Source organism: Pseudorasbora parva, chromosome 3 (assembly GCF_024679245.1).
Source record: "Pseudorasbora parva isolate DD20220531a chromosome 3, ASM2467924v1, whole genome shotgun sequence".
In the NCBI taxonomy this organism is placed as follows: domain Eukaryota; kingdom Metazoa; phylum Chordata; class Actinopteri; order Cypriniformes; family Gobionidae; genus Pseudorasbora; species Pseudorasbora parva.
In genome coordinates this window covers 22,786,528-22,811,368 of record NC_090174.1, presented here as the reverse complement: position 1 = coordinate 22,811,368, position 24,841 = coordinate 22,786,528, and the positions used below count along the sequence as shown (strand labels likewise).

At 40.8% G+C, this 24,841-nt stretch overlaps 1 protein-coding gene across 3 annotated transcripts; it reads right to left on the bottom strand.

Moving 5' to 3' along the window:
- Positions 1 to 1,714: 1,714 nt before the first annotated feature.
- On the bottom strand, positions 1,715 to 24,410 carry LOC137071836 (N-lysine methyltransferase KMT5A-like). Of its 3 annotated transcripts, XM_067440042.1 has the most exons (10): positions 24,277 to 24,410; positions 23,626 to 23,741; positions 17,281 to 17,437; positions 16,926 to 17,118; positions 16,654 to 16,749; positions 15,858 to 15,953; positions 14,892 to 14,987; positions 13,451 to 13,585; positions 12,622 to 12,733; positions 1,715 to 4,195 (listed from the first exon to the last, which is right to left on the bottom strand). In XM_067440042.1, exons 2-9 carry the CDS (start codon positions 23,732 to 23,734, stop codon positions 12,686 to 12,688), a joined length of 930 nt encoding a protein of 309 aa, XP_067296143.1. In that variant the 5' UTR covers positions 23,735 to 23,741; positions 24,277 to 24,410; the 3' UTR covers positions 1,715 to 4,195; positions 12,622 to 12,685. The 3 variants fall into 3 exon arrangements, with proteins under 3 accessions (XP_067296143.1, XP_067296145.1, XP_067296144.1); XM_067440044.1 differs by lacking the exon at positions 16,654 to 16,749; XM_067440043.1 differs by lacking the exon at positions 24,277 to 24,410 and having other exon boundaries at positions 23,626 to 24,104.
- Between the last annotated feature and the right edge of the window lie 431 nt (positions 24,411 to 24,841).

Here is a 24,841-nt window from a genome sequence, read left to right as displayed (position 1 = left end):
AATACTTTTATTTGAGTAAGATAAAATTATAACATTTAATAAAAGTCATTATATTTTATTAGTTTTATAATGTATTTAGATTGGAAGTCTGTGTCTAGATCAATGTGTCTTGGGTAAGGCAATAACATATACCAAGTTCTTTAATTAAATAAATAAAGCCTCTTCATAACAAAACAAAGAGAAACCTTTATTTGTTATTTTTAATACAAACCAACCCTTGAGACAAAATAATGTCTAAAGATAAAAAACGTCCAGCTGCAGTTCAGCAATTATACAAATATTACACAAATATTAACAGTCTGTAATAGTTTAAATATGAACATTTTGAGGCCAGTGTATTAAACAGATCCCATATATAAGCACATACAAGAGAATTAACAGATGCATGTAGTACTTCTCTGTCAACTCTAGAGGGATCTATTGTGTCTGTTGTGTTCTGTTACTGAGTGTGAGATATTGTAGTTGTGTGTAAAAAAAACAACAAAATGATTACACAAAAAATAAAAAAGGACACGTCACAGTAAAGTCCAGACAAACAGTTGTAAAGCTGAAATATTTTCTATCCCCTTACACTGTCCCTGCCCCTAAACCTACCCATCACAGGAAACATTCGGCATTTTTACTTTCTTTTTACTTTCATCCTGTATGATTTATAAGCCTTTTGAAAAGTGGGGACCGCTGGCTGGTCCCCACAATGTAGGTGAGCTCAGGTTTTACTATCCTTATGGTCCCCACAATGTAATATAAACAAGGGCACACACACACACACACACACACACACACACACACACACACACACACACACACACACACACACACACACACACACACACACACACACACACACACATACTTGTTTTTATCACATTAGGGGGACCCACGTTTTTGGCCCAATTGTGGGGTCCACCATTTCCAGTGGTTCTAGAGCCTCATAAAAAATCAAGCAAGATAACAAAAAATTCCTGATAAGAAATATCACTTCAATATAGCTAAATTCCAACAAAATTTCTTCCACATGCGTTTTTGGGTCACTTGTGGGGTCTTAATCTAACATTTAGGAGTTGTGGGGTCCCCCTTCACAGATACACACATATTTCTAGTCTTTATATCTTAGCAGGGACCAAAGTCACTATCTGGACATATCAACTACTTCTTCATTATTTGCCCTAGATTACCATAGAAACAGTTTTAGATTATAATTGATATCCTCTAAATGAATCTGAACACATGTCTGCATTATCTAAGGCATTATAATGGCATTCAGAATAAACAAATTGCCAATCCAGAGACTTGTATACATCAGTTTATAAACTAGTTTGCAGAACTAGAACTTTGCCTGCATTGTACTGGTCATTAAATTGTGTGAGTATCAGTTATTTTAAGTTTTGTCCAATGGTTATTTTTCCTACATTTCTAATGAAGTTTTGTGTTCCTAGCTAGTCATGTTCACTGCGGCCTAAAGATAATTTACTTCTTTAAAATGAGGACTCAGTATTCATCTAATGAACAAAGACTTTAAGATCCTGTGGAACCATTGCACTAATACAGGGAGTAAAATTTTACACAAAACACTGGATTTAAAAAAAAACAACTTTACAACATATGTCCTCAATGGATATGTATTTAGTACGCAATGGGCGGTTTCATACAAAAATAGGTCTGACAACATTTTACATTGACCAAAAGGTTTATTTTTGTACCCAGTGTAACGGTACATAAACATGCTATCGGAAACAATGCATTACAATGCAAGAGTCAACAGTCTCAAAGACATTTGACTGGATCTAGTGCAAGACAACAAAGAATTTTAAAGGGTTAGTTCACCCCAAAATGAACATCCGGCCATTATTCACTCCCTCAAGACGCTCTAAACCATAAGAAACGTATTCTTCACACAGGGTGTCCGCGGGGTTTTAAAAAGTGATAAATCCAAATTGTCAAATTTAAGGCCATTAAAAGTGTTAAATGTGGTCTCGGAGGTATTATTTTTTTCCAAATTAGGTATTATTTTTTCAGACTATCAGGTGTCCTATTCTGATTGAAATTCTATCTGCGTTCGCGTTAGTTCGTTTAAATATGGGCTTTAGCATATCTGGGCACATAATCAAAGATCTTACGTCTCCGTCTCGGCGTATGTTTGATGCCCACGTCATATTCAGCGGTCGTTCGCCATCATCTCAGAGCACTGCGCGCTCAACAGAAGTGGCTGGCTTACGTTTTATTTTAGACTTGCTTCAAGGCATATCTTCAACAACTATCCTCATAAGAGCAATCTTAAATTATTTATATAAAGTCTAAAATGAACAAAAAGAGTTGTGAGAGAATGAGGCGCGATCCATAGACGGTGAGATCCGCGTGTGTGTCTGCTCTTAAAGGGACAGCAGCCAATAAAGCTTCCTGTCAGTAAAGTTAAAGAACAAAGGGAACAGAGAAAAGGACTCGCTGATCTTGACTAAATAACTTTTGTAGCTTTAATAAGGATTAACTATTTAATTTATAGTTTATGCAGTGCAGACTGCATATAACTTTGATAACTTTATTAAATTTATGTATATTTCCTAACTGTTAAGACAGGAAGGGCAGGAGTAAACATGACATTTATTATGGGTTTATGTTAGTATTGTTTTAAGTTTACTTAAATTAAAAACTGTTATATTTTTGAAGCCTAATAATGAATGTAAAAAAACAAAATCAGTAGCAGTATTAATATCAGTAATACTGGCCTTCATTCATAAAAAGATGCCATTTAAACAAGTATTTAAAATATACTGTCTTGTTGTTGTTTCTACATTAATTTGATTAACTGTGAAATTATTATATTAAAAAATATAATAAAAATGTACAAAAACATTTCTTTTTTATTGCGATTAATCACAGAAAAAATGTGTGATTAATCTAGTTAAAGTTTTTAATCGATTGACAGCACTATTTTTTAGTATTTTGTTAAATTCAACAACTTATCACAGTTATAGAAATGTAATATTTGGCTCAGGTTTTGTTGTTGGAAAAAAAACACTAAATAATTTTAATTGCGGAATTACCAATTATTAATTGAAATCAAATGTGTATGCAGTAATGCTTCTCCTTAACCAACCTTTGTGAATGTTGAGATCTATTTTACTGTGTCTGAATGATGACTTATAACAGATTTCCTCCTGGTGTCGATTCTAAATCTATTCTTTTTTGTTTGTTATATATCTCAAAATCTGTGTAAATAATAGAAAGGTCGCTGATTAACACTTGCAATTCAGTGTCGTGATGGTTTTTAAAAATATTCTGAAGGTAGTAAAAAAGGTATTAAAAAGTAGTAAATTTAACGTAACGATTGCTGTATAAACCCTGTCACAACACAACTGAAGATCTTTGAACAAAACAGAGATTTCCATCTTTCCATTTAAAAACTGTTCATCAATAAAAAAAAAGAAAAAAGTTATCCATGTGACCCCAGAGTTTTAATCCCCATTTTATGGAGTGATGTGAATGTTTTGTGCCAAAAAGATCTGTCTTCACTTCCACAGATCAACACAACACAGTCGGGGCTTACTCATGAACGCAAACCTATATGGAGGTAAAGATATATTGACAAAGACTTTCTTGGCACATACAAAGCATTCACATCCCTTTATAAAATTGGGATTAAACCACATGGATTACATCTACATTATAAATGTTCTAAAGCTTCAACGTTTCGGATGAACGGATAGTTATGCATTTCCTTAGTTTTGTTGCTGTTACAATGAATGGAGGGACAGATATCTCGGGTTTCATTTAAAAGATCTTCATTTGTGTTCCAAAGGTGAACACTTCTTATGGGTTTGAAATGACAAAGGAGAGCAAATAAGGATTTTTATTTTTGGGTGAACTAACCCGTTAAGAGGATAACACAATGAAACTTTTGTGTTTGTTTTTTACTTGAAACACTTAGAACACATGTCTCGGTGCAAAAGCTAGTGGAAATAAATTGATATAACTTTATTTCACTCTGCCTTTCTTCTTAAGGCAGAAATACGATTTTTGACAAAGTATTTTACCGCCTTCCAGTCTTTATTTGCTAAAGCTTGAGCTTCAGCATCTACACAGCGCTGACATTCCATTTTCCCTGGAACTCTGCTCCTCACAATGAAGCTCCTCAGGTGCCTTTCTACTGCAGCACATTCATCAGCCGTCCAGCTTCTTCTGATAGCAGATTCTTTACCTACGCATGAAAACAACATGTTATAAGTTTAGGTTTATGTCTTAATCTTAGGAATTTTAAATCTTAAATCTGAATTGAAATACTATTGGATTATCACACAAGTGACATCTGACATTTTCGGAATAAAACTTCTGACTAATAATAATAATAATAATAATTAAAGCTGCGAGCAGCGATGGCGGGCCCAAGCCGGTGGCACCGCCACCCCGGTGGCATCAGCTTAACTGTGCACAGCAGGCAATAGGCATTTAATATGGGAAAAAATAAATAATGGGACTATGTCAAAGTCATTTGAATTCACCTCATTAACTGCAGCAACTGGTGCTGCTATGACCAGGAACCACAACACTCACATCTCTGAGATCAATTACATTTTATTCATTAATTTTATGTTAGATGATGTCAAATGTCAATTTCAAAATGAGTGCAGAATACTGTCCAAATGCTGAAGTTGTATTATCCTTACACTTCTCTTAAAAATAAATTAAGCCAAATCACAGAGACCGCAACAATGATTTTAATATCAGTGTCAGGTAAGAGTAATATGCGTGCATATCATTTATAGAAGTTTATTATAAACAGCCACTTTTATAAGATCATGTGAAATTATTTTTTTAATCCATTTGAATTATATCAATAAATTATTAGTGTAAAGAGGTGACATACGTGATCTTTGCAAACACAGCACATGACCTTCTTTAAAGCCCATGTTATAGAAAACAATTAAAAGTATTAGGATATAATAGGTCACTTTCAATTATGTGCAAATGCATTTTTTGCAGCTCAAAATATTGTAAGTTCAGAAGACCAGTGTTATATATATATATATATATATATATATATATATATATATATATATATATATATATATATATATATATATATATATATATATATATATATATATATATATAATACATTTTTTAAACTTATTTTTCACAATAAAGTGATAGAAATTGCTGATATAGCCTATGATATGAAAGGGTTAAATTATGAAAAAAAAACAAAAAACAAGGCGACACACACAGAGTGAGAGAGACCCCCTCCACACACACACATACACACACATAGAGTGATCCTGAGAGAGGGAGAGAGACCCCCTCCACACACACACATAGAGTGATCCTGAGAGAGGGAGAGTGAGGGGGGAGGGGAATGACAGACACAAAATCTAAACAGTGAGCGAACATTGTTTTTATTTCACTGTCTGAAAACACTGTGTTGCAATAACAACAATAGTTTAATCTTCAAAACAGTGTTCCCTTGGACATATCCAACCTGGTTACTAAATAAGGCTACACTTCCACCTTCTGGTTATTCTATATGCCGGTAGCTCATTGGTTCTCATTTTTGTCCTTAAACATTAATCTTCTCATTTTTTAAGTTACACACACTACTTTTTTTTTTTTTTTTTTTTAAAGACAATTAAATGGGTTTTTTCTTTTGTTAGTAATGTTTTTTTATATTTATATTTTTTATTAATAATTATTTGTATTAACACAATTATTTAACTAATTATATAAAACAATATTGTCAATGCCCTACAAATAAACTGGTTTTATACATTCATTTTTTTATTCAAACCCAGAATAAATTTTTTTATCCTTGAATGCAGGCCAGAGCACAGCATTGAGAGGTAATCTTTTTAGACAGAAGAGTGGCTCACACACACACACACACACACACACACACACACTGTAGAAATCAGTGACACGTGTCCCCATGAGTCTGTGTGCATTCAGGTTGAAGTCCCCACCAGGCTAGAAAAAAGAACACACACACACGCACGCACACACGAACACACACACACACAGTAGTAATGCTGAAGTATGCTGCAGGCAACTCTTATCAGTTAAGCCCACCCACCATCCCCCATCCACAACACACACACACCCACCCACAAACACACACACATTCACACATACTCATGTCTGGTTCACTATCTTTCTGGGGACTCATAGATGTAATGGTTTTTATGCTGTACAAACCATATATTCTGTCATCCTACACTGCTCCTGCCCCTAAACCTACCCATCACACAAAACTTTCTTCAAAAGAACTCATTCTGTCTGATTTATAAGCTTTTGTACCCATTGGGAAGTCCCAATGAGTCTGTGTGCATTCAGGTTTAAGTCCCCACCAGGTTAGAAAACCATTCACACACCCAGAGAGGCAAGGTTTTTTGCTTGAAAACTTATACAATATTGCCCTCTACTGGTCATTTAAGGGAGAGCATAAGTGTTGAAAAAACAGAAAAAAAAAACAGAAAAACAGCCAGTGTGATATATAGAATAACCAGCAGGTGGGAGTATAGCCTTATTTATGAACCAGGCACGTGTGTCCCTATTTTGTGTTTTTTAGGCTTTTGCTACGGGAAAACCGTTTGAGATATCCAATAACCGTTCGCATTTTAGCATCTTCTGTATATTTACTTCATGTTGTCCGAGTTTGGAGGAGATTGAATGAATCGCTTTTGAGGAGAAGGTAAAAACTCAGAGCTCGCTTTCCACTTTGTGTTATCTTCCAACCAAATTATCTGACTTCATGTTGGTCAGAGCTAATGACAGTAAATTAGAAAGTTGTCCGGCTCGAAAAGTACTATATATATACCGAGTTTGGTGAATGTAGATAAAACTAACCCTCCTCTTTGGACAAAAGTGACACACTTCCTGCTGCCAGTTGGTGGCGCTATAACTTTGACTCACAAAAGTCATATCCATGTGATCGGCCTCTTACAACGAACACACAGCTGAAGTTTCATCAAAATGAATTAATGTATGCAAAAGTTATAACACACTTCCTGTTTCCTTTTTCTCGCCATAAATTCGTCTCTTCGCCACGGCCAAACCGTTTGAGAAATCAGAAAGTTGCTCGCAATTTGGCATCCTCAGTGTCTTGACTTCATGCTGACTGAGTTTGGTGCTGATCGGGTGAATCGTCTAGGAGGAGTATCGCAAATTCCACAGCATGCGTTTTCCGAACAACCCATAATAGCTCACTTCCTGTTGGGCTGACGCATAACTTAGAGCACGAAAGTTGTTTGGCCCGATGAGCTCTATATGTGTACCGAGTTTCATATATGTACGTGCAAGTGTGTTTGATTTATAGACCCCGTTTTCAGACCCCACTTTAGGGGGCGCTGTCGAGCCCCCCTGCCACGCCCGGGTCCCAGCCTCAGCCCGGCCCTGATGGCCGCGCATTCTGATGCGTGTGCAAAGTTTCAAGAGTTTTCGAGCATGGGAAGGGCCCCAAAAATGCCCAAATAGTCGCGTAAAAAAATAATAATAATAATAATTAAAGCTGCGAGCAGCGATGACGGGCCCAAGCCGGGGGCACCGCCACCCCGGTGGCATCAGCTTAACTGTGCACAGCAGGCCAATAGGCATTTAATATGGGAAAAAATAAATAAAGGGACTATGTCAAAGTCAATTGAATTCACCTCATTAACTGCAGCAACTGGTGCTGCTATGACCAGGAACCACAACACTCACATCTCTGAGATCAATTACATTTTATTCTTTAATTTTATGTCAGATGATGTCAAATGTCAATTTCAAATGAGTGCAGAATACCGTCCAAATGCTGAAGTTGTATTATCCTTACACTTCTCTTAAAAATAAATAAAGCCAAATCACAGAGACCACAACAATGATTATAATATCAGTGTCAGGTAAGAGTAATATGCGTGCATATAATTTATGGAAGTTTATTATAAACAGGCACTTTAATAAGATCATGTGAAATTAACTTTTTTTATCCATTTGAATTCTATCAATAAATAATTAGTTTAAAGAGGTGTCATACGTGATCTTTGCAAACACAGCACATGACCTTCTTTAAAGCCCATGTTATAGAAAACAATTAAAAGTATTGGGACATCACTTTCAATTATGTGCAAATATATTTTTTGCAGCTCAAAATTTTGTAAGTTCAGAAGACCAGTATTTAATTAAAGATATAATATATGTTTTAGTTTTTTACTTATTTTTCACAATAAAGTGATAGATATTTGTGATAGCCTATGATATGAAAGGGTTAAATTATGAAAACACAAGAGAAAAGGTGACACACACACAGAGTGAGAGAGACCCCCTCCACACACACACACACACACACACACACACACACACACACACACACACACACACACACACACACACACACACACACACACACACAGTGATCCTAAGAGAGGGAGAGGGAGGGGGGAGGGGGAATGACAGACACAAAATCTAAACAGTGAGAGAACATTGTTTTTATTTCACTGTCTGAAAACGCTGTTTTGCAATAACAACAATAGTTTTATCTTCAAAACAGTGTTCCCTAGGACATATCCAACCTGGTTACTAAATAAGGCTACACTTCCAACTTCTGGTTATTCTATATACCGGTAGCTCATTGGTTATCATTTTTGTCCTTAAACATTAATTTTCTCATTTTTAAGTTACACACACCAATTACTTTTTGTTGAAAAAGACAATTAAATGTGTTTTTTCCTTTGTTAGTAATTTTTTAAAAATATTTATGTTTTATTAATAATTATTTGTATTAACACAATTATTTAACTAATTATATAAAACAATATTGTCAATGCCCTACAAATAAACTGGTTTTATACATTTATTTTTTTATTCAAACCCAGAATAATATGTTTTATCATTTAATGCAGGCCAAAGCACAGCATTGAGAGGTAATCTTTTTAGCGCACACACACACACACACACACACACACACACACACACACACACACACACACACACACACACACACACACACACACACACTCACTCATGTCTGGTTCACTATCTTTCTGGGGACTCATAGACGTAATGGTTTTTATGCTTTACAAACCATATATTCTGTCCTCCTGCCCCTACCCCTAAACCTACCCATTTCACAAAACTTTCTGCATTTTTACATTTTCAAAATAACTCATTCTGTATGATTTATAAGCTTTTGTACCCATTGGGACCTCAATTTAGGCCCCTACAGTGACATGTGTCCCCATGAGTCTGTGTGCATTCAGGTTGAAGTCCCCACCAGGCTAGAACAACACACACACACACACACACACACACACACACACACACACACACACACACACACACACACACACACACACACACACACAGTAGTAATGCTGAAGTATGCTGCAGGCAACTCAAATCAGCTCAGCCCATCCCCCCATCCACAACACCCCCCTTCACCCCCCCGCCCCTGCCCCTCACACACACACACACACACACACACACACACACACACACACACACACACACACACACACACTCATGTCTGGTTCACTATCTTTTTCTGGGGACTCACCATAGATGTAATGGTTTTTATGCTGTACAAACCATATATTCTGTCCTCATACACTGCTCCTACCCCTAAACCTACCCATCACACAACTTTCTGCATTTTCACCTTTTCAAAGTAACTCATTCTGTTTGATTTATAAGCTTTTGTACCCATTGGGAAGTCCCCATGAGTCTGTGTGCATTCAGGTTTAAGTCCCCACCAGGCTAGAAAACCATTCACACACACACACACAGAGGTAAGGTTTTTTTGCTTGAAAACTTATACAATATTGCCCTCTATTGGTCATTTAAGTGAGAGCATAAGTGTTGAAAAAAAAAAACAGTGTGCTATATAGAATAACCAGCAGGTGGGAGTATAGCCTTATTTATGAACCAGTTACTTGTGTCTCTCTTTTGTCTTTTTTAGCCTTTTGCTAAGGGAAAACCGTTTGAGATATCCAATAACCGTTCACATTTTAGCATCTTCTGTATATTTGCTTCATGTTGTCCGAGTTTGGAGGAGATTGAATGAATCGCTTTTGAGGAGAAGGTAAAAACTCAGAGCTCGCTTTCGACTTCTTGTTATTTTCCAACCAAATTATCTGACTTCCTGTTGGTCAGAGCTAATGACAGTAAATTAGAAAGTTGTCCGGCTCAAAATGTACAATATATATACCGAGTTTGGTGAATGTAGATAAAACTAACCCCCCGCTTTGGACAAAAGATGGCGCTACTGAGCCCCTCTACCACGCCCGTTTCTGAATCTTTGCTTGCATCTTCTGGACAGCATTTCTGATGTGTGTGTTGAGTTTCATGCAATTTCAAGCATGTGAAGAGTCTCAAAAACACCAAAAAAGATTATTGGACTTTGACACATTGCCATGACAACAGTTTTTCTAGAATCAGGAATCCATTCATATGTCTATATCTGCCATGTTTTGACATTATACTGATGAAGTTTGAAGTAAATCGGGTGAAAATAAGATGGGGATTTAAAGCAATTTTGAAAGTGACACACTTCCTGCTGCCAGTTGGTGGCGCTATAACTTTGACTCACAAAAGTCATATCCATGTGATCGGCCTCTTACAACGAACACACAGCTGAAGTTTCATCAAAATGAATTAATGTATGCAAAAGTTATAACACACTTCCTGTTTCCTTTTTCTCGCCATAAATTCGTCTCTTCGCCACGGCCAAACCGTTTGAGAAATCAGAAAGTTGCTCGCAATTTAGCATCCTCAGTGTCTTGACTTCATGCTGACCGAGTTTGGTGCTGATCGGGTGAATCGTCTAGGAGGAGTATCGCAAATTCCACAGCATGCGTTTTCCGAACAACCCATAATAGCTCACTTCCTGTTGGGCTGACGCATAACTTAGAGCACGAAAGTTGTTCGGCCCGATGAGCTCTATATGTGTACCGAGTTTCATATATGTACGTGCAAGTTGGTTTGATTTATAGACCATGTTTTCAGACCCCACTTTAGGGGGCGCTGTCGAGCCCCCCTGCCACGCCCGGGTCCCAGCCTCAGCCCGGCCCTGATGGCCGCACATTCTGATGCGTGTGCAAAGTTTCAAGAGTTTTCGAGCATGGGAAGGGCCCCAAAAATGCCCAAATAGTCGCGTAAAAAAATAATAATAATAATAATAATAATAATAACAAATAATCCTTAGAAGAACAATAGGGCTCTGCGCCCTTTCAGGGCTTGGGCCCTAATAATAATAACAAATAATCCTTAGAAGAACAATAGGGCTCTGCGCCCTTTCAGGGCTTGGGCCCTAATAATAATGATGATGATGAAGAAGAGCAATCCAGTAAAAGGTGTAGTAGCACTTTATTTTGATGGTCCCCTTTAGGCATTCTGTTAACCAAGTGACGTTTCACCTAACTCATTAGAGCATTACAAGACCGTCTACATAAAGTAGTTTGTACAATTTGCCAAATGTCCTTTTTTTAACGGATATTTTTATTTTAAAACAAGACAAGGATAGTTGATTTTTACCAATGAATTTTACAGGTCATATCTCATATTTTTTGTATTGTCCTGTTACAGCAGTATGACTTAAATGGGAATATGCATAATCTTCCCTTTTGTGCATTCTAGACTTTTAGGATGAAATCTTTTCTAAAAATCTAAACATAAAAAACAAGTTTGCTTAGATTATTTTTATTGTCATTGTACAAACAATCAAATGAAATTATGTACTTTCCACCGTATACAGTTAAAGTTAAGAAAAGAAAAATAAGTGTGTTCAAACAAAGGCCATATTGCACAAAAAGAAATAAATTGCTTATATTCTATTTTGCATTCAATAAATTAAATAAAGTCCTCAAAACATTACTGCACATGCATGGTTCTTACATGTCAATAAAGTATTGTACTCGGGGGGTGTTTTCAGTTCATTTGTTCAGCAATGTGACAGCTTTAGGATAAAAATGTTCCTTAATCTTGTGGTGCGTGCTTCGATAGATCTATAGCGTTTTCCAGATGGCAACCATTCTAACAAATGATGGGCAGTGTGATACGAGTCCTTCAGAATGTTGTGTATTTTCAGCAGGCAACAGGAGGTAAATGTGTCGTCTAAGGCAGGTGACTGTTGGTTTGTGATGTTCTGCGCAGTCCTTATGACTCTGCAAAGCCTTTCTATCAGCTGCAGAGCTCCCTCCATACCATACCAGCGTGTCCTCAAGTACTGCATGCTCTGCAGCTGATAGAAAGGCTTTGCAGAGTCATAAGGACTGCGCAACATCACAAACCAACAGTAACCTGCCTTAGACTTATAAAACTTATTTTAAGCTTTTGCTTAACTTGATATACTAACTAAAACAGAAATACAACATTATAAATACTATATAGGTTTAAAAAAAAAGTTAATTGAGCTCATGTATTTTTGCACTTGACCGATCAACAATCCACGGTCAGTTTTGAAGTGTATTCAATAACAGTTGGTCATGTAATGCTTAAATGCTCAGTTAATGCACTACAATTTAACTAAACTCATTAGATTTTAGTCGACTAAAACTAAAAACAATTCGGGTGACTTAAATATGACGAATAAATGCCATTTTAATCAAAAGACTAAAACTAAATAAAAATTTGCTATCAAAATGAACACTGCTCTAAGCGCACCTCTTTTTTGCCGACTTCCTCTGGTATTGGGTATGCACTGTGGACGTAGGTTCATGCATGGATGTCACCCCGTCCTCAACTTCAGTCTCCTGTGCTTCTGGAATAAAGTCATCTGAGTGCAAAGAAAACTAAAGTTTATTAAAGAAAGAGACATCAAAATATAAATGAACTGTAAGCAACACTGACTGGATTAGGATCTATCATGCATAACATCTTTGTCATGGTGACATAAGAAGCAATGATCAACAGCACAAGTTTTATAAATATTCAGTATATGGCTTGCAGATGATATGTATTCTAAAAAGCACTATACAAATAAACATTTAATTGAACAATAAATTTCACATGATTTCCATAATTCTACAGTGGTAGAGTGAGCCGGTTTAAATCAGACTAACACTCCCACTGGTAGCTCTATTTAATGTGTGTCCTTGCCAAATACTTTTTCCCCAAAGCAACTTACAGTACACATTACAGTGGCAATAGCCCTGGAGCAATGGGATAAAGCATCTTGCTAAAGGACACAATGGCTGTGGAGATCCACTCCTACTGACCATTGCATAGTGGGATGACAAAGTCTATAGGGGCACTTGGTCAAATGTAGAGTACCTTTAATCCAAGTAAATTAAATTAGAAATGTACCGTTAATAAAGATTAGACGAGGATACTAAAAACAAAACAAGTGTGCCAAATATAGAGTAAAGCAGAAAAAGACACCCCTATCAATATTATTTGAATGAATAGAGTTTGAATTTCAATACATTATGGATTACAGTCTATTTATAAAAATATTACAGCAGCATTTTAAAGTACTGTATCTGAGGCACACCTGAATGTTTCCATTCCTCATTTTCTTTTGAACATCTTCCCAGTGTGGAGTGGGAGGGCTGTCTTTAATATAATCCTCATCCGTCTCATCGCTATCAGGATAGTTCACTAGGGCAAACCCTTTCATAGTCAATGCCTAAAGATAATTAAACAAAATAAATACACATTACGAATTAATATCAGCACAAACATCTAGGTTAACATTAGAGCAAGCATTTGAGGGAGGGCCCACAATGCCAAGACCAGAAATGTGTGTGAGAGATAGGGCTGGGCGATATATTGAATATTTGCAATAATTTTGACAACAATGTAAATGTTGAAAATATCATAAATATTGAATATTTCAAATTCAAGCATGCTTTCCCAAAGAATGTTACCCGATAACACATATAGTGCAGAAGGGTCTTATAGTGCAAAAGAGTTAAATATATATGTGCAGCATATGAAAATGAAAGAAACATGCATGCATGAGAGAAATAATAGTGTGGCGCAGGACGTGCTCAAGCCGGACTCTGACCTGAAGCGCGCAAACACCTTGCAGACAACATACGATCACGATTCAGTTCTCTCGCAAATTATAGGGTTTGAAAAATGGGTCAAACATATGTAAAAATGCACGTCCTGTTGAGTATTCAGGTAAACACAGGCATCACGTCTTTAGTGAACGTGTACAGTTGAAAAAACTGATCCGTGCAGGTCTTAAAATGGACCTAATATTCTGTGATTTAATGTTAATCAAACAACAATGAAAAATAGAAAACCACCCCATGCTTGGTTAAATAACTTTAATATATTTATTAAGAATCAGTCTATAGTTAATTTGTAGAGGGAAGACAAATTTTAAATATATTTGATTTAATTTCTTTCTTGACTTGCTACTGTTAAATAGACCTATTGCTGAAAAATAATGCTCTGTTTTTGTCATATTGTTTGTAATTTGCATGTTTAGCTTTTTTTTTTTTTTTTTTTAAGATGAAATTAAAAATCTATATTAAAGTACATTTAAAAACATTAAAATACTCGTATCATGAAATAAGATTCTGGTCAACCCAACTCAACCCCCTAAATGTAAACATTTTGTATTTAATGTAGTTTTATCTAAATAGCTTTTGTTGTTTTTAACAGGAGCAAAATAAAATCAAACTCAAAATCAAAATTATTATTGCAAACATAGACAATACAAATTGACAATATATTTTTTTAGCTATCGCCCAGCCCTAGTGTGTGAACGCTTGACATGCAGCATGAGGGAAAGACTAGAAAGGTATCTGTCTGTAAAAGATTAACCGTTTCCTCAATCAGAAGTCTACCACATTTCCCAATGAGAAACTCTGACTACATCACAAAAGCATTGAGAGCATCTTTCTGTCATGGGAGTGCAACAACATAAAGTACAGGTCAGCGTGAATCGTTTGTGATGAGTGTCGACATTACTCCTTTACCTGTGAGACGGCAGCATGTGTGTGTGGGGCATCATGGGAAGACTGATCTGTGAGGGACGTTTTGGTCTTTAGAGCACAAGTCTGCTGCTTTGGCCCCTGGAAATAAGACAAAAAACAGAAACCAATGAAGAACTGATCATTTTTTGTAATGTTTTCAGATATTTACATGTGACTAAGTTCTCTCGTGTGAAAACGTGAGTTTCTCTTCTAGCACAGCTCAAATATCAGAGCACACACTCATCTTTTCTAGAGATAACACAAGTGTCACAACAACAAATCTGATGCTGCAATGAATTACATCCAAAATATTAATTCAGAGCATGCAGCCGCTTGAGAAGTGTTGAGTTACACCTGCAGAAACACTATTTAAATACTGACAGGTCCTGTCCCAGTGATGTGAAGTCACTTACAGTGAGATCCATACATCAGGGCCCCATAAGGCCAGATCAGAAACGTGTGTGTGTGTGAGGACCCCATAAGGCCAAGCTAGAAACGTGTGTGTGTGCGTGAGGACCCCATAAGGCCAAGCTAGAAACGTGTGTGTGTGTGAGCTTAACTGTGAATCCATTCATTTCAGTGAGGGCCCCATAAAGCCAAGACTAGAAACGTGTGTGTGTGTGTGAGGGCCCCATAAGGCCAAGACTAGAAACATGTGTGTGTGTGAGGGCCCCATAAGGCCAAGACTAGACCCGTGTGTGTGTGTGAGGGCCCCATAAAGCCAAGACTAGAAACGTGTGTGTGTGTGAGGGCCCCATAAGGCCAAGACTAGAGACGTGTGTGTGTGAGCTTAGCTGTGAATCCATTCATTTCAGTGAGGACCCCATAAAGCCAAGACTAGAAACATGTGTGTGTGTGTGAGGGCCCCATAAGGCCAAGCTAGAAACGTGTGTGTGTGTGTGAGTTTGACATGCAGCATGAGGGCAAGACTAGTATAGTTTGTGATGAGTGTCGACATTACTCCTTTACCTGTGAGACGGCAGCATGTGTGTGTGGGGCATCATGGGAAGACTGATCTGTGAGGGACGTTTTGGTCTTTAGAGCACAAGTCTGCTGCTTTGGCCCCTGGAAATAAGACAAAAAACAGAAACCAATGAAGAACTGATCATTTTTTGTAATGTTTTCAGATATTTACATGTGACTAAGTTCTCTCGTGTGAAAACGTGAGTTTCTCTTCTAGCACAGCTCAAATATCAGAGCACACACTCATCTTTTCTAGAGATAACACAAGTGTCACAACAACAAATCTGATGCTGCAATGAATTACATCCAAAATATTAATTCAGAGCATGCAGCCGCTTGAGAAGTGTTGAGTTACACCTGCAGAAACACTATTTAAATACTGACAGGTCCTGTCCCAGTGATGTGAAGTCACTTACAGTGAGATCCATACGTCAGGGCCCCATAAGGCCAGATCAGAAACGTGTGTGTGTGTGAGGACCCCATAAGGCCAAGCTAGAAACGTGTGTGTGTGAGAGCTTAACTGTGAATCCATTCATTTCAGTGAGGGCCCCATAAGGCCAAGACTAGAAACGTGTGTGTGTGTGTGAGGGCCCCATAAGGCCAAGACTAGAAACGTGTGTGTGTGTGAGCTTAGCTGTGAATCCATTCATTTCAGTGAGGGCCCCATAAAGCCAAAACTAGAAACATGTGTGTGTGTGAGGACCCCATATGGCCAATACTAGAAACGTGTGTGTGAGTTTGACATGCAGCATGAGGGCAAGACTAGTATAGTTTGTGATGAGTGTCGACATTACTCCTTTACCTGTGTGACGGCAGCATCTGTGTGTGGGGCATCATGGGAAGACTGATCTGTTAGGGACGTTTTGGTCTTTAGAGCACAAGTCTGCTGCTTTAGCCCCTGGAAATAAGACAAAAAACAGTCTAAGAAACAGATCATAAATATATGACATCCCATATAGATAACCAGGTTAATATACAGTTTATAATTAAATAAAATGTTTAGAAAACAGACGTAGCTGTGCTATTCAGCACATTTTCAATATGAAATCAGTATGCCTAATCTAACCAGCTCACCTTCTTACGCCATGGCCATTGTGAATCACCATAGTTGTATTCGATTTCACTTCCTATTTCAATTTTCTTCACAGCAAACAGACACAAATGTGGCCTGTCATTTACTACGATTTTTTTCATGGTGCAGTTTGGAGATTTGTGGTTGTCATTAATTAATCTTCCAAGGGATCCGTCTTCTTTAGATGCATCAATACTGAAAGGAAAAAGAAAACTACTCTTTAAATGTTGAACTACGTTGAACTACGTATGACTGACTGCAGGGAGACAGAAGGACTTAGCACTGAATGAACTGCTGCTGTCCACCAGCCATGTGCGATTAAAAGACTAGTCCTGCTGTACATGTATGTATGCTCACCACCAGTGACGTTTCTGCCACTCAAACTCGAACAGAAATGTGCTCTGTATCTCAGTGTAGTCTCTGGCCTGGCATTCTTCTGCTGAGATGAGTTCACCCCTGTACTCCAGGACAAACTCCCCCGCTTCCACAGGATGGGTAGCAAACACCCCTCTACCTATGAGGACATATCATTACAAATAAATTTAACTGGAAGGAAAATTCACATATAGATTGTATTACCACACCAACATGATACTAAAGCTTACTGCCTTTATAATCAGGTATCAGAACTTCCAATGTAATACTTTAGTACCATTTTTAAGACTTTCCCAAAACATTAAGACCTGCACCATTTTCCAAATAAAGACCCAGTTCCCTTTCGAGAGAGGTTCCTCGTATTACGTATGGGAAAAACTCCTTTTCTCGAGAATGTGAAGCAAAACTTTTAATAAAGGTATCTATGTAAAGCGCAGTGAGCTGCACGGCCATAGCCCAGCGCGAGGAGCGCTCTGATTGGCCGGGCTGCGGCAACTGCAGGAACCTATGGTGAGGCGGCTGAGAGGAACGAACCAATGGGGGGCGTTCCAGAAGCCCGCCGAAAAAGGTGCTTATATTTGCATACAGGAGGCTATATAAGACCCTAATTCGCCATAGGTGTCAGATTTTATCTCCTTCAGCGATACCTTCGCTGGTCTCCGGAAGAAGCACCGCCGTTGAAAAGGCACCAGCGGAACCTGCAGCTGAGGACGACGGACTCCCTCTCCGCCTTCTCTGCCGTTCCAGCTACGCCATCCGGCGTTATATATCCTTTAAACTGTGTCTATGTTGAGTGTTATATGTGTTTGTGTGTGTGTTGCCGCTGCAACGCCACTTCTAGAGCTTACAGGCTTGTTCTACTCGAGGACTCTCTCGTTCCGCCGCGTCGTTAAGCGCCGCGGAAAGACGGAGCTCTTCTCACTCTCCCTCTGCTCTCGTCCCGTCGCGCTGAATAGCGCCGCGGAAAGAGAGAATGTTAGAGGACATGAGCACACTCAAGCCGAAGCTCTCTTCACTCTGCCGCCGCCGCGGCTCTTCTTCCGCCGCTGCCACAGAGTTGTTCCCACTCTTCTCTCATTCCGTCGCGCTACAGCCGCGGACAGAGAATACTAGAGTGAATAGGCGAACTCGAGCCGAAGCTCTCGTCACTATACCGTCGCGCTGAGGAGGCGCCGCGGACAGACGGAGTTTTTCCTCAGTCTTCCTCTCCTCTGGTTCAGTCGCGATATCGCCGCGGACAGAGAATACTAGAGTGAATAAACAAACTCGAGCCGAAGCTCTCGCCGTGCTAGAAGCGCCGCGGACAGAGTTTTACCTCACGCTTCCAATTCTCTCGTCCTGTCGCTCTATCGCCGCGGACAGAGAATACTAGAGTGAATAAACAAACTCGAGCCGAAGCTCTCGCCGTGCTAGAAGCGCCGCGGACAGAGTTTTACCTCACGCTTCCAATTCTCTCGTCCTGTCGCTCTATCGCCGCGGACGGAGAATACTAGAGTGAATAAACAAACTCGAGCCGAAGCTCTCGCCGTGCTAGAAGCGCCGCGGACAGAGTTTTACCTCACGCTTCCAATTCTCTCGTCCTGTCGCTCTATCGCCGCGGACAGAGAATACTAGAGTGAATAAACAAACTCGAGCCGAAGCTCTCGCCGTGCTAGAAGCGCCGCGGACAGAGTTTTACCTCACGCTTCCAATTCTCTCGTCCTGTCGCTCTATCGCCGCGGACAGAGAATACTAGAGTGAATAAACAAACTCGAGCCGAAGCTCTCGCCGTGCTAGAAGCGCCGCGGACAGAGTTTTACCTCACGCTTCCAATTCTCTCGTCCTGTCGCTCTATCGCCGCGGACGGAGAATACTAGAGTGAATAAACAAACTCGAGCCGAAGCTCTCGCCGTGCTAGAAGCGCCGCGGACAGAGTTTTACCTCACGCTTCCAATTCTCTCGTCCTGTCGCTCTATCGCCGCGGACAGAGAATACTAGAGTGAATAAACAAACTCGAGCCGAAGCTCTCGCCGGGCTAGAAGCGCCGCGGACAGAGTTTTACCTCACGCTTCCAATTCTCTCGTCCTGTCGCTCTATCGCCGCGGACAGAGAATACTAGAGTGAATAAACAAACTCGAGCCGAAGCTCTCGCCGTGCTAGAAGCGCCGCGGACAGAGTTTTACCTCACGCTTCCAATTCTCTCGTCCTGTCGCTCTATCGCCGCAGACAGAGAATACTAGAGTGAATAAACAAACTCGAGCCGAAGCTCTCGCCGTGCTAGAAGCGCCGCGGACAGAGTTTTACCTCACGCTTCCAATTCTCTCGTCCTGTCGCTCTATCGCCGCGGACAGAGAATACTAGAGTGAATTAACTAACTCGAGCCGAAGCTCTCGCCGTGCTAGAAGCGCCGCGGACAGAGTTTTACCTCACGCTTCCAATTCTCTCGTCCTGTCGCTCTATCGCCGCGGACAGAGAATACTAGAGTGAATAAACAAACTCGAGCCGAAGCTCTCGCCGTGCTCATTCTACCGCCGCCGTGCTGAAGCGCTGCGGACAGAGAATACTAGAGTAAGTTAGACGAGCGAGCTCGGGCTGTTGGGTATGTCAAGAACAATGTCGCTGCAGCGCGCGCTTACTGCCAAGGAAGTTGTAATGGCTGCCTTGTCATGATAGCGCGCGCCCCTTCCACAGCGCGTTGCTGACTAGAGCGCGGCTTACGTCATAGCACGCGCTCACTGTCAGAGCATAAGGGCGTCGGAAAATGGCTGCCAAGCTAAGCCCTTTTTTCACTCTATCACTTCCAGTCCCCTTTATTCAGGCGGCTGGAAAGGTTTTTACACTGTAGACAAAGTGTCCACTACACAGTGTGCACCCCTACATAAGCACTGTTAATTCAGCCTCACAAAATCACAAATAAATCCCGCCGCGGCCGGATTACACCATATAAAGTCAACTAGCCTTATTGCAGTCAACTAGCCTGTGGTCAAACACGCTTGTCTGCATGCGCGCTTTCAGTCTAGACTAGAGCATAACGGCATTGTGGAATGGCTCACATACCACCCGCACTTCCTTACATTCTCCCAGTTCCCTTAAGTTAAGTGACTGGAGATGAAATATTGCAGTCAACTAGCCTGTGTTAAACACGCTCGTCTGCACACTAATGCTGTGTGCGTTTTACCCCTGTGAATTTGCTCACTGGTTTGCACCGTGGGTATTCTACGTAGGTTGTGCGCCACTGCACATTGTTTACACTACACACAAAAGAGCTTTCTATGTAGGAAATGTGCCCACTTTACAGTCTGCACTCCTGCACCCAAGCACTTTTCACAAAGTTCACTCTCGCACACACAATATAAATGTGAGGCGTGCGCCCACTGCAAAGCCTGCACCGCCAAAACTAACACTATCCCCACAGTGTTACAAGCAGTGTTACAGCACAAGCAACCCGGCTAACAGGCCCCTATTACTAAGCGGCCAGCCCCCGAATCTAATTCAACCCCTGGCTTTACGAGCCCAGGCCTGGCAGGCCATTCCTGGTATATAATATTGGGTGTTGAACATATAAAACGAGGTTCTCGCTACAGTTTTGCTCGCAGACCCCGCGATTCAAGCCGTGGTCGAGCCCTCTGTAAGAAGCAGTGTCAGTCACGTGCTTCTCGCTGAGGCATTGAGACTGTTAAAGGAGAGAGCGGCGAAAACAGTACACCCGACGCTAGCGAGTCAGGTTTTTACTGTCGCTAATTCCTCATGCCGAAAATGGGTGGCGGTCTCAGGCCCATTTTCCAGGCATCTGAACAAAGCACTTATGACACGCTCGTTTCAAGGTGCTGACGGTGAAACAAATCCTCGCGCACATTCGCCCCGGGGATTGGGTTTTCTCAATAGATCTGAAAAACGCATACTTCACGTTACGATAACCCCCCACCCCCACTACAGGCCATTCTTGAGATTCGCCTTCGAGGGGCAGGCTTATCAGTACAGTCATTGTCATAGACTCAAGACTTACGGCATAAGAACCACCACGTCTTTATAATGTACATAAAATCGCTAGGGCAGCCGAGATCAGACTCTGTTCACTGCATGGCTAAGCATCTCATTTTATGGGCAGAGCACAATCTGAGCTCCCTAAGGGCGGCTTACGTGCCAGGTATTCTGAATCAGGGTCCGGACATGTTATCCAGAGGACCCATGTCCCCAGGGGGATGGTCCCTTTACCCGCAAACAATTCAGCTCGCACAGCACACGCTGCCCAATATTTTTTCTGCAAACGCAGGGATGCCCTGGCCCATGTTGGCCCAGACTCCCTCTATATGTTCCCTCCGATCGCGATCCAGCTGCAGCCTGTGCTTTTTAATAGCCCCACTTTGGAAGAACCGCACATGGTTCTCCATACTGTTTCAGCTGTCAGACACAGCCCCATGCCTATTCTGCCAATGAAAGGGAAGGTCTGGCATCCCAATCCCGAGCTGTGGGCCCTCCACGTATGGCCCATCAACGGTATCCGGGAACCTCTCTGACAAGTTATGAACACTATTTCGGAAGCTAGAGCCCCTGCTATCTGGCAGCTCTGCTTTGAAGTGGTCAGTGGTTTTCTAACCAATGTGCCACGCGAAACATCGACGCACACTCATGCGAACTGGCGGAACCGCTCGCTTTCTCCAAGAGCTAATGGATGCGGGCCGTCCCCCCTCCATACTCGGGGTGTGTGTCTCCGCCATAGCAGCTAGCCACGCTCCGATCGCGGCACATTCACTAGGGAAAAGTGATCTTATTGTGTGTTTTCTTAAAGGGGCCAGGAGATTCAGCCCGCCTTGCCCCTACCTCGGTCCCTATTTGGGACCTCGCCATGGTTTTGGAGGCCGTGAAGGGTTCCCCCTCCTAACCACTTCAGAACACGAGCTTGAAGCACATATCACTCAAAACCGTTTTTCTGCTGGCTGTGGCCTCGGTTAACCGAGTGGGTGGCTTACCTGCACTCTCCGTGAGCCCTTCCTGTCTTGAGTTTGGGTCCAGCAACTTCAAGGTTGTGCTCAAACCGAGGCATGGTTTTATGCTGAAAGTGCTATCAACCCCTTCAGTATGCAGGTCTTTGCACTGCTTAACCCGCGTCTCAGAGAGAATAAGACGCAAACCTATTCTGCCCAGTCAGAGCATTGAGATTGTATTTAGAGCGCTCCGCCCCCTTCAGGCAGTCGGATCAGCTCTTCATTGCTTCGGTGGCCGCACTAAAGTTTGTGCTGTCATGAAACAGTCTCTCACACTGGATAGTGGATGCAGTCCCACTAGCATATAGGTCCAGGACCTAACCTGTCCTACAGGCATTTAAGCCCACTCCTCTAGAGGCATGGCCTCATCTTGGGCTTGGTCGTGTGACATTTCTTTGGAAGATATCTGTGCGGCGGCAGGCTGGGCCTCTCCGTCCACTTTTATCAGATTCTACAAGTTGGAGGTTCCAGCTCTACAAGCAGGGCTTCTCTCCATCTAGGCTCTATCTTGACCCTGGCAAACAGATTGCCTTACATTTTGGCCTGTACACATTAGTCCTTAAGCACTATTCATTCATCATAAGATCCGACTATGTCCGATCAGCTGTTCAAACGAACCGACTCTTCCGGTTCTTCATTCCCCTTATAAGCCGCCTCTGTCGGTGTCTCGGGGGTTTATAACATGTGCTTTGGGTATACTGGGTCAGTCAGCACACACGGCGCTTTACATTGTGTTCCCATACGTAATACGAGGAACCTCTCTCGAAAGGGAACGTACTCGGTTACTTTCGTAACCTCGGTTCCCTGAGAGAGAGGAACGAGTATTACGTTCCGTGCCGTGTTTATGCTTCTCAGGTATCGCTTCAGTCGATCTTAAAACCTGACACCTATGGCGAATTAGGGTCTTATATAGACTCCTGTATGCAAATATAAGCACCTTTTTCGGCGGGCTTCTGGAACGCCCCCCATTGGTTCGTTCCTCTCAGCCGCCTCACCATAGGTTCCTACAGTTGCCGCAGCCCGGCCAATCAGAGCGCTCCTCGCGCTGGGCTATGGCCGTGCAGCTCACTGCGCTTTACATAGATACCTTTATTAAAAGTTTTGCTTCACATTCTCGAGAAAAGGAGTTTTTCCCATACGTAATACTCGTTCCTCTCTCTCAGGGAACCGAGGTTACGAAAGTAACCGAGTACGATATCCTGATAATCAACAAAGTTCAGGAAAGTAACACAATGTGTACACTTTTACAAAACCAATACTAATTTATCATTTCCCAACTATAAAGATATGCATTATCATGTCAGTGTATGCAAACGAACAGTAACGTTACTGAGATATTCATGTGTAGTATGCAGTCCCATACCTTTGTTGCTATCAATAAATCGCTCCATAAACCCCGGCTTGTCCCTTAAAGACAGAATGTGTGTCCTGGCATCATCAATAGGCCGTATCCTTGTCTTCCTTTTCAACATTATGGCTCTGTGAAAACAATTAACGTTACACAGACAAACTAAAATATATTAATTGAGCATGGGGTAAAAACTCTATAAATTAAACAATTTCAGGTCATTTAATATTCAGTGCCTTAATCGTGAAAAATAAACCATCCAACTAAGTGTAGCACAGGCCAGACCAAAGATATAAAACAGTAACGATGGTTATATCTATTCATCCGTACTGTAAATACTGTAAGATAGCCATGTGAACTACAATAATCTGACCAATTAAAACATGAACTTAAAGAAAACAAAAACAAACCGTGTGAAATCGTTTTCATACTAATATAAGTGGATTTCTGGAAAACTATAAAGGAAACTGAGTCAAATTATCATGTAAAGCAATACAAATGCAGCTAACATGATGAGCTGTCGATCTAGAACTAGCATCATCAGCTCTAACATTATCACTATCGAACTGAATAAAATGGTACGTCATAATTATCATTTAGTTGCGCTACGAAATTGAGTAATCTTTGAAAACTATATCATGTACGAAGTCAAATAACTTCACTCACCTGTTTCTCACTTGAAGACAGTCCTCTCTGTAGTGCAAGCGCGTGGAACTTCCGGTTTAAAATGCCTCCGGTGAACGAGTCCGTGAACTTTTGCAGCTAACTTTAGCCATCTGATTAAAACCCTATATTAACCCTCATTCTGTCGACACGAGTAGAAATATACACCATACTATATCAATTATAGTCACATAATATACCTTCGATCATATGAAGCGTTTCTACCGTCTGTACAGAGTCAAAACACAATTTAATTAATGTTATTGAGATTAAAACCCACTCACAATATGGTTGACTACGTGCTTGTGCAGAGACTAGACCTCGTGTGGCTGTAGCCAATGAGAAAGCCCCATGAAGAGGCCGCCTCTGCATGGGGCTTTCTCATTGGCTAAAGCCACACACACTTCCCAGAGTGTGTAAACTTGCAGTAACCCGTTCCCAGCTGTGGGGGCGATAGAGAGCACACACACTTACACACTCAAAACCGGTTTTTATCACGTTGTGGGGAAAGTCAAAAAAAAGCATGAGCAGGGTTGCCAACTCTCACGCATCTGGCGTGATTCTCACG

What these genes read in the sequence shown, in the direction of transcription:
- LOC137071836 (XM_067440042.1), bottom strand. Translation starts at nt 23,734, where the DNA reads ATGTTGAAAAGGAAGACAAGGATACGGCCTATTGATGATGCCAGGACA. An exon ending in AATGGCCATGGCGTAAGAAG is followed by an intron (nt 16,750 to 16,925) that starts GTGAGCTGGTTA and finishes TCTTATTTCCAG; the next exon opens with GGGCTAAAGCAGCAGACTTG. An exon ending in TGAGGAATGGAAACATTCAG is followed by an intron (nt 12,734 to 13,450) that starts GTGTGCCTCAGA and finishes CTTTGCACTCAG; the next exon opens with ATGACTTTATTCCAGAAGCA.